The sequence below is a fragment of the Colossoma macropomum genome, unplaced genomic scaffold (genome assembly GCF_904425465.1).
Source record: "Colossoma macropomum unplaced genomic scaffold, Colossoma_macropomum, whole genome shotgun sequence".
In the NCBI taxonomy this organism is placed as follows: Eukaryota; Metazoa; Chordata; class Actinopteri; order Characiformes; family Serrasalmidae; genus Colossoma; species Colossoma macropomum.
Genome location: NW_023494809.1, coordinates 10,479,434 through 10,499,188, shown reverse-complemented (window position 1 = coordinate 10,499,188; position 19,755 = coordinate 10,479,434). Strand labels below are relative to the sequence as shown.

Sequence of the window (19,755 nt, the reverse complement as noted above, 5' to 3'; positions counted from 1 at the left end):
TTTCACTGACAGGTGCCATTATGACAGGGCATTATTGCGGAATGCTAATTCATGTAAATAAGCTCTTGTTGCTTGCTAGCTACTTTAGCACTGTAGTTGCTGTGCAACAAGTACAACTTCAGACATCAATCGCAACTCGGCTGATGAAGTACGTTTGGCGTAAGGGGAAAATCGTGTTCATTAGATTTTTCAACTGAACTACTTCTTTCATCTAAGATGTTGCAAAGATATGGGCATTTTTAATGGCGCTCTTAGCTAGCGTAATTGCGTTGGAAGTTGGTGTGGTGATATGTGCACAGCTGGTCGTGGGACGGGGCCTCTGACAGAGCTGTGAATTTACTGCCTGCCTGTCACATCACTCATCCAGAGCCGAAGAGAAATCACAATTAATGATTCATTTTCCCTGACTGTATGTTTGACGGAGGAGCGCGGCGAGCGAGGCATGACGGTTTCTGATCGCGTGTGTGACTGTGTGTGTGTGTGTGTGGGGCGGGTGGAAAACATCCTGTTCCCTCATTTGCTTTGCATTGGTCCTGAGAGAGACGGTAAATGGCTCGACGCAGCCAGTGGCAATCCGAACGGCCGCTGCCAGAGCCAAAGTGCATCTGTATTTATCTTTTCGGTCAAATAGCCATTAGTTCTTGTATGGATTTGAAAAGGGAGAGCTTGAGTGTGGTCCAGTCGAGAACACAAACAAATTCATCATAGCCTATTTGAATCCATTAGGTGCACTTTCTTTCAGACGTAAAAGCTAATTTGGTGTTCAGCAAAAGCGGAATAATATTGAAGAGGACCAGACGGTCACCAGGCAGATTCTGCATTGGCCTGCTTGTCCTAAGCGCTCATTCAGGCTTTGCAGTGCATCATCTGATTTAACTAATTAGCTACCCTCCTTTCCTTTTGGAAATTTGATCAATTAATAGCTGAACTGCATCCTGAGAGCAAGAGCTTGTATAGGCCGCAGCTGCCCAGAGCATAATTGAATAGCTATGAACTGGAGCCATAGACCTGGTCACAAGGAGCACCACTAGCACAGTTATTATTCAATATTTGATGCTCTCTGGCTCCTCTGGAATAAAGGGCACCTTTAACATCTCGACTCTCGTCTGTAATGGGTTTCAACCAGGCGCCCTTATGCCGGACTCATCGAAAACACGCATGCCGTTCTGTATGAAAATGTGGTCTGTTTATTGTGGTTATTCCAAACGGCATGGCCAAAGGGCATAGCAGGAGTCAAGGCACAGGCAAAAAGTTTGTGTGCCCCTGGTCAAGTGACGTTTTGTTGATTTGCTAACACATAACACAACACGAGTTAACACATTCTGTACAGAGGACACACTTTTGCACATTGTAATGCACAATTACTGTTCATTTGCTGAATATAATGGAAAGAAAACATAAGATGTGACCTACGCAAAATGTTATGGTACATCTATATATACATATGTATTCTTTTCCAGTATGTTGAACATACTGGAACATATGTGTTTTTTGTTAGAGGATGTGTTAACTTATTTTCACTTTAAAAATGAACAAAACATATAATTTGACCATAACATGTAATGTTATGTCAAGCCTAGCTTAGGCTGGTCTTGCCTTGCATACCTCGTCTTTTACTTGTACTGTTCCTTGTTTTGTTTTGTATGTTCATTTCTAGCCATTAGCTTCATCTAGCTCATAGTTATACTTTCACATTTCAATGAAATAATTTCAGTTCAGTACATAGGCAAGGCCACATAAATAAAAACGTGACAATTTCAAAACTGGAATGAAACAGGAAAACATTAGCAAACAGGACTAAAAACTACAAACTAGGAAAAGGACTAGAAATTAGCAAGAAACAAGACAAAACAAGGAACTAGGCTAGGCTAGACATGGCGCAGACTAGATACATGCAAGAATTTGCAGCCAACAGATAGAAAGACAGATAATAAATACAGCACACAACCAGACAAAACAAGACACAGGTGATAGTGAAGACGAGAAGGCAGAGCCAGCATGTTCCAGGAGAGGATTGTTCCACTGTGCACTCAGACAGCCCTCGTCAACTCGTATATACAGAAAATTGCCACTTAACCATAACATGCGTTTGGGTGGTCATCAGTGACTGACAATTTTATCACATTAACAGTAAGTATATGTGCTGACATGGCCCAGAGCTAGCTTGGTCTATTGTGTCGCCATGGTATAATAAAATGTTCTGGCTGGTGGTAACTTGCAAAGTTGGGCAACACATTGTTTGTTCAAGTTTGGAACTTGTCAGTCAATCAAGCGCAACTTTTTTGAGGTTAACTGAGAAATTTACGAGTTTATGAGGAACATCTAAACGCACCATGAAGCACATCTGTGCTGCATTTTGCTAAGAGCATTTTCTCTTGTCCTTCACAGGCGCTGAGCTTTTCGGCCTGTTCAACTACCCGGGTGGCCAGCGGAACCCGCTGAAGTATTACACAGTGAAAGTCCCCCTGAGGGTGCAGCAGAAGGAGGAGGGGGCCCGTGCCGTCGAGGCCAACTGGCTGGACCACATGACTCAGCACTTCAACAGCGGGGCATCCCTGGTGGATGGCTACTTCCATCTGGGCAACGACAACGGTGAGGGTTTTCCATTAGTGCATTAAAACGTGGGGGATGGGGGTCAGAGAAAGGTTTAACCCTTAGAAGATGCAAATATTGCTGGCAGTAACAAAAGCACAGTGTACATTTATGGGAATTACTTCTCTCTGGAAACTCATTGAAACACGCAGAGAAATTTTCCACTTTCCTCACTCTGAGTGAAAAGTGGAATTTTTTTTTTTATGATTTGAATTTGATGAAAACCCTTTACATTTTTGCTGTATTTTTGGTCATTTTCTTCACTTTGAAACAAAGAGTAAAGAAGTCTTAAACCTGTAAATCGAATATAGTGAACAGTGCAATTATATAATTGCATTTAAATAATGTATAGTGTAAATCAATTGTGTAGCAAAATGACAGCAATAACTCTTGATTTAAGGCTAAACCCATGACTTGGTAGACCTCACCTATAGTCTTAGACCTTCACTCTCTTGTTTGTACTCCATTTAGGGAACTTATTTTGATCACTTTCCACAGTCTTTTCCATCATCTTTACTTTGCAAGCAATTATAACATTAAATTCATTAATTCGTCTCCTCCAAATGAAAGGATCAGCAATTATTATAACATACAATTAACTCGATCAAATTAGCGCACCCTGCCTTACTTTCTGTCTCAATAATTAAGCATTTCACCGTAATGCCTTTTGAGATTTAGTTTACCTGAGTGCAGACAGCTCAGTGCATTCTGAATGTGCAATCAGGAAAGGCATCAGAAACAAAGAGGTGTTATTTGACTGCATTTCTATTAAGTAGAAAGAGCTGAGTGATTTGAGTCAGGCCTCATGTTGTTCGGGGCTGGCCTGATGTAGGAAGCTTTGTGCGGGTGGGTAAAGCTGGTGGACTGCTTAAAAGAAGACATTTGTCATCATTGAGAATATTTCAGACCTTTTGGTGGAAACAATATGGCACCAGAATGTTCATGACAACAGCAATACATCAACCTCAACTTCTCATTAGATAATTTTCAAGGCCTCACTCTGAGCAGCCACAATAGAACCTGCAACGGATGGTGTCCCTGTGGCAATCCTGGCCCGACTTGATAGTCGCTGAAGAGAAGCATAAATCACCTAACTGTGCTTAAAATGAAAGTACTTCAGGATAACCCCCGCCAATTAGCGCCGAAGGACCTGTTTGGCTCGGAGTGGAGCGCAGGTGCAGCAAAAGCGAGAGAGGAGCGCGAAAGAGGAGGGAGGCGTTTGAAGAGTCCCGCCGAGTTGTTGAGGAACGACGTGATATCAAAGGACCACGAGCGTGTCTTCTTTCTTTTTTAGAGGCGTCTAATTGCAGGAGAAGGCAAAGACGCATGCATTATCAGACCGCAGATCACGTGCTCCACATCGCTCCAAATTTAGCTGCTGGGTTTTTTTTTCAGTCTAGTCTTTGAATTCCTAATGAGAGGAACTCTCCCCGGTGCACTTTGAATGTGTGGGCTCACTGCAAACATCGGCACAGCTCTTCCGGTGAAGAAGCACACAATGAAAATCCCACCGATACCCGCTGAATCTTATCTGCATATTATGTGAGAAACACCTAGGAATTAATAAGAGACAAGGCAAAACAAGGAAATGAGGCAAGGCTAGAAACACATACTGAAAACTGGACACATGCAGGGCTGTATGTAAACCTTTTGAGCAGGTAGCACTGGTGCTAGAAAAGTTCTAGCACAAATGACATTATTGAAGCACTGAAATAAAAACTTATAATTCTTGTAAAAGCTATTAATTCCAGTTTGTGGAACCATATGCCATTTACTGTGAAAAAACAAAGTAAAAGTAAAACAAAACAGTCCACAAATCACATAACTGACAACAGTTAGCATTAGCCCAATGGCGTAACAAAATATTTGAATGGATGCATGCACAGAACAATATGCAACCAATAGACAACAAAAAATATATGTATCTTGTCAAGTGAAAACATCTTAAATTGTCAATATATGTAATATTTCTCATTTTGAGACTGTTTGAAGTGTGTTAAAAGATTATCCAACTTATCTCTAGATGTTTTACTTGTTTTAAGTAATTATATCTAGAAAATTGTCTTTATTTTGCTTGTTATAATGCAGATAATATGGCTTATAGCAAGAAATAACACTTTTAAGTAAGCAAAGTTTTCTGCCAATAGAATAATACAATTTCACTAGATACAAAAAGAAGAAATAAGTTACGAAAAGGTTAAATAATTTTAGAATATTCCTACATCAATCTTAGAATGATAAATATTAGAAATATAGTATTGACTAGATTTAAGATGATTTCACTTACCAAGATACATTGAAGGAGGGGCCTACACATATATACTACCAGGAAAAAACAAGACAAAGGTGATGATGATAATGAGAGGGTGGAGCCAGAATGTTCCAAAACATAATTTCAGAAGAGGGGTGCCATAGCATAAATTTTCTCACTGAGTGTTCAGATTCTCCTCATCAACTCATAAAGACAGACAATCACCCCATTTTTAGTGGCCATCTGCAATGGGTAAATTTATCATAAACAAAAGCCTGAGATGGACCTTTTCCAGCTTGCTCTACTGTACTGCCGTGGTTTTTGAGAATGTTGGCTGGTGATAAATTTGAGTAACATGAAATCAACTTTAGTTTCTATAAGAAAAGCAAAGAAACCCAGAGGATTATGGGAATGCACAACAAGTCTCGCTGGCCAAACTCTTTGGCTATTTTTAAGATTAATCTGGCTAGAAATAAATTTCAGATGCTGATGAGTTCTTCAAGTCTGCAGAGACAGAAACTGTTTATTTAAGATTGAGAGAGTGAAAGTGGGACAGTCCTAGTTTACATACTAATAATGCTAGTGTTAGCTACCTAGCTAGCTAACGTTATCCTAGCAAACTCTAAAGGTAGCAATTAAGACACTAGCTTGACAAAACTAATTTACTGTTCTTCATTTTATTATTCTATGCTTTTTTTGGATTTCGGTTTTCATTTTCTCGGGTCCCAGTTTTCAAGCTAGAACCATAAACCTTTTCAGGACAGTGTTCACTCTTAGACACTACGTACAGGCTTAAATACATACTAGCACACACATATACAATCATATTAGCAACCACCTGGGATACCATAGCAGCAACCCAGCAAGACCTTAGCAACCACCCGGGACACCGTAGCATGGCCTAGCAACACTTTAGCAACCATGTGGGACCCCATATCAGTGGCCAAGCAACCTTAACAACCAACTTGGATACCATAGCAATGCCCCAGCAACACTGTAGCAACCACTTGGAATTTCGTAGCAAAAGCTTTGTCAAGTCAACTTAAAGTTTATTCCCAAACTTTTCCTTTTTAATACTGGTGCACTTATAGGTTACATAGTAGTGCTTATATCTATGCCACCCCCCCCGAATAATAATTAGTTATTATTAAGATTTAGATGCCCTGCAAACTCAGCTATGTCGGCTACTGGCTTCTCTCATATTACTCAGCACTGCTAGAAGTTAGATCTAGTTGGTTTCGTAAGACCCATTGAACGCGTTTTTCTGCTTTTTGCCACTTCTTATACTTTAGCCTTACATTGTGAGGGACTAAATCACTTCATTTCAACATCCTCGCCCTTCCCCCCTTTGGTTTATGCACCTAGGCGGGGGTTGTTGTTGTTGCTTGTATGGCGTTCCGCTCTGCTACCTCATTCTCCGCCTGCCTCCCGCTGCGGCGCCATCTAGCTGACACGCGGAGGCGGCTCGTGAGTCTCCTACCTCTAGAATGGCCCCGTCTTGCCCCCTCTCCCCCTCCGGGACACGTTTCCATGGTGAACAAGCGGGAGAGTGGGTGGAGGGGGGTGGTATATTTAACGCCCGGCACAGAACTGGGTGTACCCGCGGGGGCACAGGGGCCTGCCGGAGACTCCGGTAAGGGTCGGATATCAGCTCCTTATTGAATTTTGCAGATGCGGCGCCCTCAGCCCACTGTTCGGCTGCGTCGGGAGACGAGAGAGATTAAAGATTCATGCGGCGACCAGGAGCCACACGGACCGCCACAGGGCCCCACCGCACCATTCCCGGCAGAAAAGATACCGACAATGTGGACTAAAAAGGTTCCTTTTCCGTCTGAGTTCTTTTGCCTCCCCCACCCTCCTCAGAAATGGATTAGTATCCACAGCTGTGAGACATTCATATGCATAACTATTCAAGCTGTGCTTTCTATATTCAGACGCCACTCAGGCACTGGTATTCGGCATATGAATTTCCAATAAGGTATTATACAGCTCTGAAAGGATTTTTTGGAGATACCTCGACCGGCTTTTTTTTATGGAGACACAAAGAAATCCGGTTGTAAATGAAGCAGTTTAGGTGACGCTAAATTTGCTGAGAGAAAAGAGAGAAAGAGAAAGAGAGGGAGGGATGACGGATGCACAAACACATAGCACACCTACAACCACCAAAGCCTGGCATTCATCTCCAAGGGAAGGTTATACACTCATACCGGAGATTAATCCTGCATAAAACATGCGATTTCCCAAACGCTGACCTCTCTAAAATCTGCCCAGCAACCCCCACTGCTGCAACCATCCTGAAGCTTGGCCTCATGAATGAAGTGTCACATTCAATCCAGGTGCATTGCTACCTACACTGTACCTGTGCTTTTTATTAAAATATACATAAGCTGTCTCAAGCAGTGCATGGCTCTCTCACGCACATGTTTAAATCAAGCTGTCAAGGCTTGATGACCGAGGCAGGCTAGCATGTGGTACTCCATCAGCTGCTCCGCTCCGTCAGATGGACCTTCTCAGTAGGGCTGTGAAGACTAGTCAACAAAGTTAATTAGTCGCAAAGGAATGTCAATTATGGAAGAAACTTGTTTGCTTAAAACTAAAGTACATATGATAATCTGGTCATACACTATATGGCCAAAAGTATGTGGACGCACCTCCTAATTATTGAGGGTAGGTGTTTCTGCCAAACTCATTGCTAACAAGTGTGTAAAACTACGCAATCTCCATAGAAACAGTGGCACTGTCATAGGATGCCACCTCTGCCACAAGTCAGTTTGTTAAATTTCTGCCTTGCTAGATCTGCCCCAGACAACTGTAAGTGCTATTATTGTGAAATGAAAGCATCTAGGAAGCTAGGAGCAACAACACTTCCACCACAAATCATAGACCACGCAAAATTACGGAGTGGGGTCACTGAGCGCTAAAATCACTCATAATAATTGGACAAAAATTTTAATAAGCCCCTGGAAAGGATTAATGTACTCTATAGGGCTTTGTAACAGAGGTCCTCAAACCTAGTTTCCAGTGCTGGATTTTGTAATTGCTGGGTGGGTGACTAGTCAAATTCAAATACCAGCAATTGCAAAATCCAGGTCCGGAAACTGAATAAAAGATCTAGATTTGAAGACCTGTGCTCTGTAATGCTCATATGTGGTCAGTTCCAGCAAACTGCAGATGAGAGTAAGTGTAGGAATGATATGGCTTTCTTTGTTTCATTGCTTCATAAAGCAAGAAACTAACCCCAATGTGGATTTTTCACATCTATCTTGTTTAAAAAGTGCTCTATAATGCATTCTAATGGTAGTCTGATACATGTGGTCATTCTGGCAGATTGCAGTACTCTATAAGAGGTATAGGGGCTTCTGTATATTGTCGATGTCTAAAGAAAAACATGTCCATTTTTTGTTGATTTTTAATGTTTTGCATCATTTGAACACAACAAATTTCATGATGAATGGACCAATAGCAATGCTCTAAAAGTACTTGGAATAAATATCTGTGGCTTGGTGAAAAAATCTAAATTACACAATTTTCCATTTATCCCAGATGTAGTAGATCAGCCAAGGTATGTTTGGTGTCCAAATTTGGAGTTACAAGGCTAACATGCTAACAAACACGAGAAGTAAATAACACATCTACTTTTTTCCATAAAAAAATCCATAGAACTTCTCTCCTGGAAACTGCATCCCAGTCTTCATTAAGGTCTTCCAGACTTGTCAGTGTGCTTAAGGGCACAGTATGACTTACTGTGAACTATAAACATGAACAAAACCTCACAGTACAGCAGCAGCCACTATAGACAACAGGATGTTTGTGCCGAATTCTGATTTTTCTTCATTTTTATAGTTCACAGTAAGTCATACTGTGCTCTAAAACTGTCTGAGCGACCTTAATGAAGTTCTGGATGCTGTTAAAGCTGGTTGAGAAAAAGTTCTAGGGATGTACTCACAAACAAGTTTTTGGGTGACTATTGACTTCTAGTGTTTGTAAGCAAATTTAGCCTCGTAGCTTCAACGCTAAACTAAAGAAGCAAAATTTGGACGCGAAACATGTCTTGGCTGATCGAGTATATCTGGGTAAAGTGAAAAATTGTGTACATTTGATTTTTCACCAAATTATTATCAATTACAGAAGTAAACAATAGTAAAAATAGTTGCAGCACAACTCCTTGTCCCATTGTTGACCATCTCCATCAGCACCTCCTGCTGCTTGGATGCTTTATTGAACAGACACTCTGTGGGTCTATAGATGCTATAGATGCTTTGCCTGAGACGTCGGTGTCTGCCTGTAAGAGCTGAGGCAATCTCCCAAGTGGACTTTTCCAATTACGGCCCCCCGAGGCGAACACATCTGATGTATAGTGGCCAGAACAATGGCCCCTGTTTGAAAAGGGCATCGAGATGTCTTCAATTGAGTAAGTCGAGCTTTAAATGGGTTTTTCTGATGGGAGAATAGAGGCAGTGGCTGTCCTCCCCATTTCTCTCTCTGTCTTTCTCTCTCTCCAGTCTGGCCGATGAAGGCCAGCCCACGTTCATTTTCCCGCCCCCTCTCTCTTCCCGGACTTCCCTAATGAAATCTGGAGAGGCTCAGGCGAGCAGACACAAGCAGCACAAACAGCATTAGAGTAGAGATGGAGGGACCAGGATGAGAAAGCAAGCACTGGGAGAGGATGCTCGACCCAGGATAACAAGAGTAGCAGGCGGGGGTTAAATTGGAGTTTGGGAGGAGGGGGGGCTCTTCATAATGAGCTGAGGAGGAGGCTGTGAAATATTAGGCAGCTATGAAATTGACTTTGTTAGCCAGCTAATCACCAAGGCTCCACCGTGTAAGTACCAAACCGACTAACTAGCTACAGTTATATGCTTCCTTTGGCCAAATTACTTCTTTTGTTGAGAACAAAACGGAATAATAATGGCGTCATGTGCAAAAGTTTGGACTCCCTTTCAGTTGTGAAGTCTCAGAACTTTGGGCATTTTCATGCTAGAGGTTTTTTCCAGAGCCAGGACCGCTTGCTCTGCATGTTTGGTGCATTTGGTCAAGTGTGAAAGCTGCTTTCCAGCCTTGTATCACATTTTGTAATGTGACTGCTTTGTCTTATTGTGTCACTTTCCTTTTCAAGTTTCATTCCTGCATGTTGAAATGCCAATTATCTAAAAACCACTGGCCTTTGCTACTTAAGTGGATCAAGCTGGTGCCTACCAGTTTGCAAACTTGCACACAGAAAAGTGACATATGGAATTCTGACATTGATCCACGGTTTGGATGGAACTCTTGTGTGTGAAAGCAAATGAGCAATAATGAACCCCTCCCCTAAACAAGCCCAGAATCATTCCTGGGAGTGGATGCCCTTAATTTGCTCTGTAGGACTGATTAGGCAAGTCAAGAATTGTCATTAGGAATTGTTAGCTGATGACAGTTTCAGAGTGTGATAAATTCTCTGACTCTTCAAACCTTGTTCTAAAACTGAAGCTAATTGATGCCTGCACAGCAGGGCAAGGTGATAAAAAAGGTATCAAAGCAGTTCCAGCTCACAATTTCCACTGTGCAAAATGTCATTAAGAACTGGCAGCTTAGGAGAATTGTGGAGGTCAGACAACATCTGGAAGACCAAGAGAATTCTCAAATAGAATAGCTTGTCGGCCAGACAAAAAGGTAAAGCAAAACCCCCGTATGACAGCAAAGGACCTGCAAGAAGGCTTGGCTGACACATGTGTGGTGGTGCACAGTTATCTGTACAGATTTGCTTATACAAGCATGATGTGCATGGAAGAGAGATCCGAAGGAAACTTTACCTGCGACCTCATCAATCTGAAGTATAGTGTAACATTGCATACTGGACATAGTAATGGGCTTTACTGAACATAGCAGGAGGTGGCATGACACCTTTACAGGTGCTAGAATATAACTGCTGCACCATTTAAGGTGGAACAGGAAATTTGAGCTTTGTCTCATGGCTATGTCCCATCTACTCACCCCTCCGACCGTCAGACACTTCTGGAATTTGGAAAACATTACAGTTATTCATGCTTACCAGCTGATCCACAGCTTGTTTGCAAGGACAATGCTGGGAGAGCATGATGCTGTCTGATGCAGCTGACCAAGGTGGCTGAGGCTAATCCCAAAGACGAGCAATTCCTTTACGTTTCAGCTACCCCGAAAACAAAGTGGATTATTTCAGATATAACAGACTAGACAGGGGAGGTGATCGAGGGTCTGCTGCATTTTCATTTTAATTTGAAACATGAAACACCTCAGACTCAGCCATTTAGCAAAACAGGCTAACATTAGCGTGCTTTGCACTGTTTGTGTGTTGCATTTTCTGAGATTGTTTGTGATATAACAGTACCATACCTGAATTTCACCTGGTACACTGGATGAACCTGTATATTATTGAAACAACTAACGGGACATGAAAATGCATGACAGAATATTACATGTATGACACGTTCATAGTATGGTTATGTCAGTGTTATAAGGCAGGGATCAAATAAAGTGTTACTGTGTTGTCTTTCTATGGTTTTAATGAAATCAATCAATAAATGAATGGGTTTTTAAACTGACAGTGTGTTTTTACCATTACTGTGGGCTGTCACTGCAGTAACTCAGTTTACCGTCACCAGGCACAGGCCTGCTTCAAAGATAACTAAGGTGCCGGAACACCATTTTGGATCATTCTGGCCCAATTTAACCCCTGGAAACAGGAGGACGCGAGAGCAGACTCCCTCACGAACATACATCGTCTCCGAAAGCCCTGCTGAGCTTATTAACTGTGCATACACAGCGATGGCTCTAAATCAGGGCCAAGCATGGGGACAGCGGGAGCCGCCTGAGACGCTTGGCTTCCTTTTGAAAACGAGCTTCACGCGGCTTCTTTATTTTATGACACTGAAAACGTTCCAATATTCATGTTTCATAACGTAAGGACGCTCTTAATTAGAGCCGTCTGTCACGAGTTAAAGACCTATTTCGCTTTGAGGGAATAGACGAAACGGCACCCCCAGGTGTCTTTCTTCTCCACTTTCTTCTTTATTACCCCTCTCTCTCTCTGCCTTTGTTTTTCTTTCTCTCTCTTTAGCTCTCTCCTCCCTCACTTTATTGCTCTCTCATTTCAGTATGCTTTGCCGGACTTCACTGCTGTTTCCTGTTAGCTTAGTTACAGTGAGTTGACCCCACGACCCATGTGACCCCTGTTTGCACCTCTGAGTGAGAGAGCCTCTCTGACTTCCTCTTCTCTCCCCCCGCAGATCAGCCGCCAAAGGTCATTGACAGCGTATTCATCTTCCAGGAAGGAGACTCCAACGCAAGCACAACCTATGATGCCATCGTGGTGGAACAGTGGACCGTTATTGATGTAAGTGATGTTGCACTTTTTAGACTTTTTTACTTTTTGAAGGGCTCGTCATGGACAAACACATTTCTCTTAAAAAAAGTGTAGTGTTCAATGTGATTATTATTAATTTTATATTTTCCACCTGAAAACCACATTTATTCCTCTCCTCAGCACCAACAAGTCATAATTCATTTTTCCAGGCTGTTTTTGTTACTGTGCTTTTAAGACCCTGTGCATTGTTGTGACTCATTCAAAAAGCAGTCCAACCTGAAACACACCTTATAACTTCAGCACCAATGGGCGGAGCTGAACTGCTTTAGGCTGAACTGGCTGATAAATGTGAATGTGTAGGTTTTAGTGGCATCACAGAAACAGTGAATTTAAAACAGGCCGTTTCTGCAGCTCATATATGCACTTTATGGACTGGGATGAACGGTATGTTTTGCAGCATATTTATATACATACATGGACCAACATACAAACATTATTTATGGGGCACTTTCTGTGAGGAGGTGTCTGTCCTGAACCCTAACCCCCTAAATTTTTTCACATTTTTTTAAACAATCATTTAATTTTTAAATAAAAAAGACATTCAAAAAATTCTGTGCTATGTTTTCATGTCACTACCGCAACACAGAGTTTTAGTCTATAGGCAGAGTCTTATTTTAGCCACACCCCTGCATTTTAGAGCAGCTTATCTAAGTCGCTTTATCCTCCTGGGTCACGGGGGGGTGGTGGACCCTATCCCAGCAGTCATTGAGCAGAAGGCAGGAAACACCCTGGACAGGTCGCTAGTCCATTGCAGGGCAGACACACAGACATATACATTCACACACACATTCACACCTAGGTTGTATATCCCACAAGCCTGGCCGTATGTCTTTGGATTGTGGTAGGAAATTCATGGGGAGTACATGCAAACTCCACACAGAAAGGAGACCCTGGTCGCCCGGCTGGGGAATCAAACCCAGTCCCTTCTTGCTGTGAGGCCATAATTAAGGGTCAATCAGAGCAAAAGGACACAATGTGATTAAGACAAAACATGATTAAAATAACTGTAAGCTAATATGATTAATCACAATTATTTTAATTGCTTGACAGCCATACAAAAACACAGAAGCTACATTTTAGCGCAATTTTTATTTTTGTTCACATGGAAGGAAAAACAAAAAAAAGAAGAAAGAAAGACAAATACTGAGCTAGTGGAGAGTGGGAGTTCTGCTCAGCCACACCTGTTTGAGTGGCACTAATGGGCCGGGGGCTGGGGGGCGAGATCCAGACGTGTTTTGTTCTGATGAGATGTTGCGCCGGATCGGCATTGATTCTTCTCAAGTTGGTCACGCTCGGGCTGGTTTCGGGGTTGCAGTCTGAGCATGTGGGGTGTGAATGTGTATGTGTATGTGTGTGTGGTGGTAATCGCTGTGTATTCTGATGCTATCGCAGTAATCGAGTTTCTTAACCCTGTAGCCACAGCTGCCATTCGTATTCACTACAGCTGTCTGTCTATACCCCCCCCCAACACACACACACCTCACTCTCTGTGTTGTGCCGTGACCTGCATTGCTCACTGGCTAAGGCTAAGAGCACAAAGCAACTGTCTTAACATTATTCACTCCAGCTCTGGCTGGATGTGCCGAATTCAAATCTAAGCTAGCTTGACGTCCCCATTCTTTACGATTCAATTTAGAGACCAGGACGTGTGCAGGATGTTATTACACTGATAGTTATTGTTCTTATATAATGAGCAATTCATGCACTTCGTGACAAATTATCCCAGCGGCCTCACTGAACACAGGAATCACTGATTGCTTTGATTTAGGTGGCAAGGAAATGGCTTTGGAAAAAATGACACTAAGTGAGTCAAACTAGTGCACTTTAAGCACACTACTACCACTACTACGCTATTTCCTGTTTTGCAATGTTCGGCGGAGTCTTTATTTCCCTTTGAGATGTCCCCATAGCCTCTTTATGAAGTGCTCTATGGTAATGTCAACCTGCATAAAAGGAACTGCCGAGGACGAAAGATTGAGGTGCCAGTTTTAACGGCGCTCCTCGCGTTGCATCACATCACTCAATGCGAGTACAATGCAGTCCAAATTGAGCGAGCACTCTATTCTTGGTCGCAGAAGAAAATCAATAGACAACGCAACCTTGGATATATAATGCAATGAAGGCCTGCCGTTATCAGCGGGCGCCCCCCCGCTTTCCCCCCTGAACAGCCAGTGTTCTCCCGTTTCACATTTCCTTGAGGAGCAATCCTCCAAGATTTACTCCTTGGCAACGTACTTATTAGTTTTGATCCGCTGAGGAGGAAACCATCTAAACCACATTTTATTAGACTCGCGGTGAACTTCCACCGTCTAAAAACAAAGGCTGTTAGAGAAATCACTCAGCAAAACATCCCATTTACATAGTTTCCCCTACTCAAAATGTAGTGGTTTAGCCAAGGTATATTTGGTATCCAAAATCTGGGTTTATATTTCTTTAGTTTTTCATGAAGCTAAAGTAGCTAACAGGTAATGGAAGCCCTCGGAGCCTTCTGGACCTTCAGAGGACATCTAATGATTGCTGTAATCATTGACACCTACTGACTAATTTGTAGTTAGTTTTTTATTTCAAAGAATCATCAAAATTGTTGTATTTAAGCTCCTCTGTTATTGTAATAATGTTCTTGATTCATTGTTAAGTTTTAGTTGGAAATAAACCCAACAGAAAATTGTCCAATCAGAAATTTTCCCCAGTGGTTTCTAGGTAGATACAGCCAAGCAAGCTCTCCCATTGGTTAGGACTTCAGGAGATGAACTGAAGGCCTAAGTTGTCAGACTAAACGCTAACATAATCAGGAAATTACAGTAGAATCAGCCAATCATGTTTTGATTTCCCCTCATGTTTTGGGTGGGCCCAATTTAGTTCACTCTAGGCTTTCTGGAAGTTCTAGATATATCCCTGACTGTGTATATGAGTGGCAGCCCAACAGGGGTTTCAATTGGTTGTTAGGAAAGGAAAACAGCAGCAGCTCAGTGTCAGGGTATGGTAAAATATGTTCATGTCTGTTACAAGCATCAGAAAAAAACATATGAAACATCTTTTACAAGACTCAAATGTTCATATTTAATCTCAAACAGCAAAAAGATTCATGTTGTTCGTGTTCATGTTTACCAGTGTTAGCTTAGCGCTAACATACTATTAGAAACCCAATAGGGGGGCTAAGGATAATTAGTAATATCATTGCTGTTATGATTTGTTTTTCTCGATCTTTGACCAAGTTTTTGGCCTAAACTGATGGAAGCTTATACCCAAACAATTAGCATTATGCTAACTGCCGGCCTACATCATCACACATACCTCAGTTTGTTGAGTATTCTCTAATAGTTTTGCTTATGTTGTTTCTGACGCTGTATGACGTACTGTTATCTATATAGTTTATAAAAACTTTTACTTGTGACTTACTTCTTTCCTTTTTATAAGCAAGTCCTTTTACTTCACAATGCAGCATGGTTTGAGGTAAATTTGTGATGATTGACACATGCAGTTTGTACAGTGCTAATTGCTGCACTTCCATTGCTTATTAGCTACATTAGCTTCATAGCTCCAAAAAAACCTATAATTAAACTTTGGATCGATTACAATTAAGGTGAGAACTATTTTAAAATGCGTCCGAAGGCTGAAACATCTTCCACTGGAAGAAGTTTATGGTAGAAGTCTTCGCTGAAAGTGCAGCTTTCTGGAGCTTTGCAAGTAGCAGGCTGACATTTTGCCACCAACGAAGCTAGAAAGGTGTTGACGAGCTCAGGAAGACGCTTTTCTTAGAGTGTAATCACCACTTTGCCTCCGATAGAGGTGTGGTCCTCTCAGCAGGTTTCTGGGAAGTGAAAGGAGCAAAAATCGCAACATTTAACACAAAAACGACCTCCACAATATCTATGACGCCTGCTTCCAGAACATTCTGCTAATAAACACAGCGAGAGCAGGGCTGGGAGATATCTTTGGAATAAATCCACAGACTACTAAAAATGAAACTGTCTGCCTGAGGCGTCCAAAGGCTACATTTTCAGAATTCAATCTATGTTCATGGAGTGATTTTCTTCTGCATCTGTGCTTTCCTCACAAAAAAAAGGAGATTGCGTTCATATTTTTGAAGTGTCTTGGTGTATCTGTGGAGAAATCTAATGCTTTGCTACTGGTGCCATGTTCGTATCTCTCTTTAATCAGTTCAACCTGCAGTGTAACTGCCCTGCAGTATAGCTGCCCGTCTAATGAACTCTTGAAACCCATTAAAACCCTAGACTTACTATCGTTAGTAATCTTAAAATATGATAATGAAGATTAAATATGCATAAAAAGGCAACAATAAAGACTTATAAGTCGATATTTTTTCTATAAATTATTTGACTACTACAACTACTACAAAATATGTAAGTTATGTAGCTATGAGAGTAGGTAACCAAGTTGTGGGCCCAATTTTTCAAAATGTCTGCATAATTAAATGATTAAGATGTAAATGAAGTCAGAGCGGCTCATGTTAAATGCCGATACTTAATAAACACACGCATTTTCAAACCACTTATCCTTGGGGTGCGCTGGAACTTATCCCAGTGCTCAGTGGGAGGAAGGCAGGAAACACTCAGGGGAGGGTCACCAGTCCATCACAGGGTAGACACATTCACACTCATACCTATGGCCAATTTAGTATCTACGATTCACCTGACTGCATGTTTTTGGAATGTGAGAGGAAACCCATGCCAACATGGGGAGAACATGCGAACTCCACACAGAAAAGACCCTGGTCACCTGGCCGGGGAATCGAACCCTGTCCCTTCTGAGGCGACAGCGCTACCCACTGTGCCACCCTGTACTTAACAAAATGATTTTTAATTCTACTGTGTTTTTGGCCATACAGCCCACTACTACAAATGTATGCAAATGTTTGGTGCTCCCTTGGTCAAAATACATTTGTAGTTGATTTTAAACAAGTTAATATTTTATTTTATTTAATCATAGCCATTGCATAACCTGCTTTTCCCCTTTTCTGTAATTTAATATTTTACACTGATGGTAAAACCTTATTCTCTGCTCATATTGCTCTTTTGTTATTGTTTGGTATCCGGTGTCAACCAGAGGAGGATGGGTTCCCCTTTTGAGTCTTGGTTCCTCTCAAGGTTTCTTCCTCTTACTCTTAGGGAGTTCTTCCTTGCCACTGTCACCATTGGCTTGCCCATGGGGGGCTTGGACCCAGATTTTTCTGTAAAGCTGCTTTGCAACAATGTCTGTTGCAAAATGTTCTGTATAAATAAACCTTACTTGACTTGAATAACACATCTTGTTTTTTAGAAGGACCAACATGTAACTGAAAGTCCAAAAAAACGATTCCTTGACATGAGAAAATGTCAAAATTGCATATCTGATATTATAGAATAATTTGCAAGTGCCAGATAATTTAGGCATGCAGGTTTTCCCATTGTTAACCTGGTGGCTGAAAGCTTCCACCATTGTTTTAGCCTCATGGCTCCAGTACAAAACTAAAGAAGCAAACTTCAGACACCAAACATGTCTCGGCTGATCAGGATAAAGAGGAAAATTGTGTAAATTTGATTTTCACTGAAATATTGCTTTAGGTTCTCCGAGCTCAAACGGCCAGACAGAGGAAAGTTACCAGCGCTAATGCTATTAGCCCAGTACAGTGTGTCGCAGCTATACAAAAGCTGTGTGTTGTGGTGGGAAATGTAATACCCCTTATCAGTCCAAGGAAACCACATTAGATCTGAGATTAGATTTGGCCCAAAGTTGTGACATCAGGATGCCAATAAAGATTCTTTGAAGGCCGGAGTCACAGAGGGGGCAAGTGTTAAACATAGCCTAGCATGAAGCGCGTATGTCAGGGGTGTCCAAAGTCTGGTCCTAGGGTCAAATGCGGGCCATGGACAAATTTTAAGTGGCCCGTTGTTTTTGTTGTAGAGTGTGTTGTAAGTGGCCCACCAGACAATACATTGCAGTTCTTCCTTTCACCTGATGGTGGCATTTAGACTTCGGCCATAAGGCACAACCTGAACACTGAGAACCGAAATAGAAATTTAAATACTTTTTCAAAGAGCCACAGCAAATGTGCCCTCATTTGTCAATAGACTGTAATGAATTTAAGATCAATAGACATGAAACAAAGCATGAACATTACAGTAAATATTCAGGAGAGAAACTAAAGCACCTGCAGCTCTCAGAGTCTGACAGCGCCAACTTTTTATCAAAGCAATTTCAGCAGTTCAGTAAATATTAACCCTTTAAGGCCGAACAATAATGTGACTGTTTAAGCTGTTTAATCCACTCTTTTCGTTTAATAAAGTGGTTTCTGAATTCTATCACTGTATTTATTTGATATGTAAAGAATATGATCCAACAAAACTGAAAATGTTGATTTTTATTTGGTTTGTCTCATGCATATTTTTGAAAATGTAAACACTTACATAGGAATATACTTAATACATTAGACATATTTTATTGATACTTTGAATAAACAAATTAATAATTTGTTATAAGCGCTTACCGATGAAAATAACTCTGAATGAGCAATCCAACAATAAAAGAAGCCTCGTGCATCTTTTATACAGTGATAGGAAACACAGTAGTTCACAATGCACATGCCGTAACTCCTCTGGCAGCAGAGCTATACACGGATTCTCAGAATGGATCAGCAACAAGACTCTCAGTTCGATTATTTGCTCTGCATGGTTGTATTTTTGATATTTTGAAAACTTAATCATTTGAATCATTTGTGAACAATATTTCAGCCATCAGATATTTTGACATGGTAAGATCTGGCCCTCTTTGAAAAAGTATGGACAGCCCTGGCGTACGTGACTGTACTTATTAAGAGTCAGCTCAACTCTAATTTGTGCTTCTGTCATACAGTGCAAGCAGAAAGCGAAGTTTGAAGGTCGTTTCAGACGTCGGGCCAGTGTGATATCAGAAAGACAGAAAGATCATTAAAACGTGTCCTTTGGCAATGGTATCCTTTCTGACTCCTGCAGAGGTGAGAAAAAAACACGTGACCCACATTTTCAAAGAACAATTTTCACTCTCTCTGTGTGAGTCCACATCCGGATATACCCTACTGAACTCAAAGGGGGAAGATAGAGCAGTTCAAAAGAAAAAAGAAGTCTGATTGAGGTCAGAGGTTCTCCAGCTCAAAATATTGAAACTCTAGTTACTTAGTGGAATAAGTAGATCTCTTCTTATCTGAGTTTCCACGTAACTTCATCATAAGAGGTCAATCTTTATTACCCATGTGCCTCTAGATATGTCTTTGAGGAGGAAGTCAAGGTCCTGATGTTCAAAGACCACTTTAATGGAAACCCCTTGGAGTGTCACCTTGGTTGAGTACAGTTAGAGACTGTAACTCAGTTTGTATTAACCATCCTCAATACCTTCATCAGTGACCACAAAGCCCTTCTAATCTGGATATTTTTGGGTGTTGGACCATGCAAATAACATCTGGTCAACAGCAGTCCTGAACTCAGAAACTGACCAATGTTGAATGAAATAGAAGGCTGACAAAATGACATGAGTCCTAAATTGTACCCCTATGAATGCA

At 41.4% G+C, this 19,755-nt stretch overlaps 1 protein-coding gene across 3 annotated transcripts in view; it reads left to right on the top strand.

Moving 5' to 3' along the window:
- LOC118799217 (raftlin-like) overlaps positions 1 to 19,755 on the top strand; it is a 146,300-nt gene that overhangs the window by 93,803 nt on the left and 32,742 nt on the right. For all 3 annotated transcript variants that reach the window (XM_036558956.1, XM_036558955.1, XM_036558954.1), the window contains exons 6-7: positions 2,389 to 2,592; positions 12,085 to 12,191. In XM_036558956.1, the coding sequence (XP_036414849.1) occupies positions 2,389 to 2,592; positions 12,085 to 12,191 (311 nt within the window). The remainder of the gene's footprint in view (positions 1 to 2,388; positions 2,593 to 12,084; positions 12,192 to 19,755) is intronic.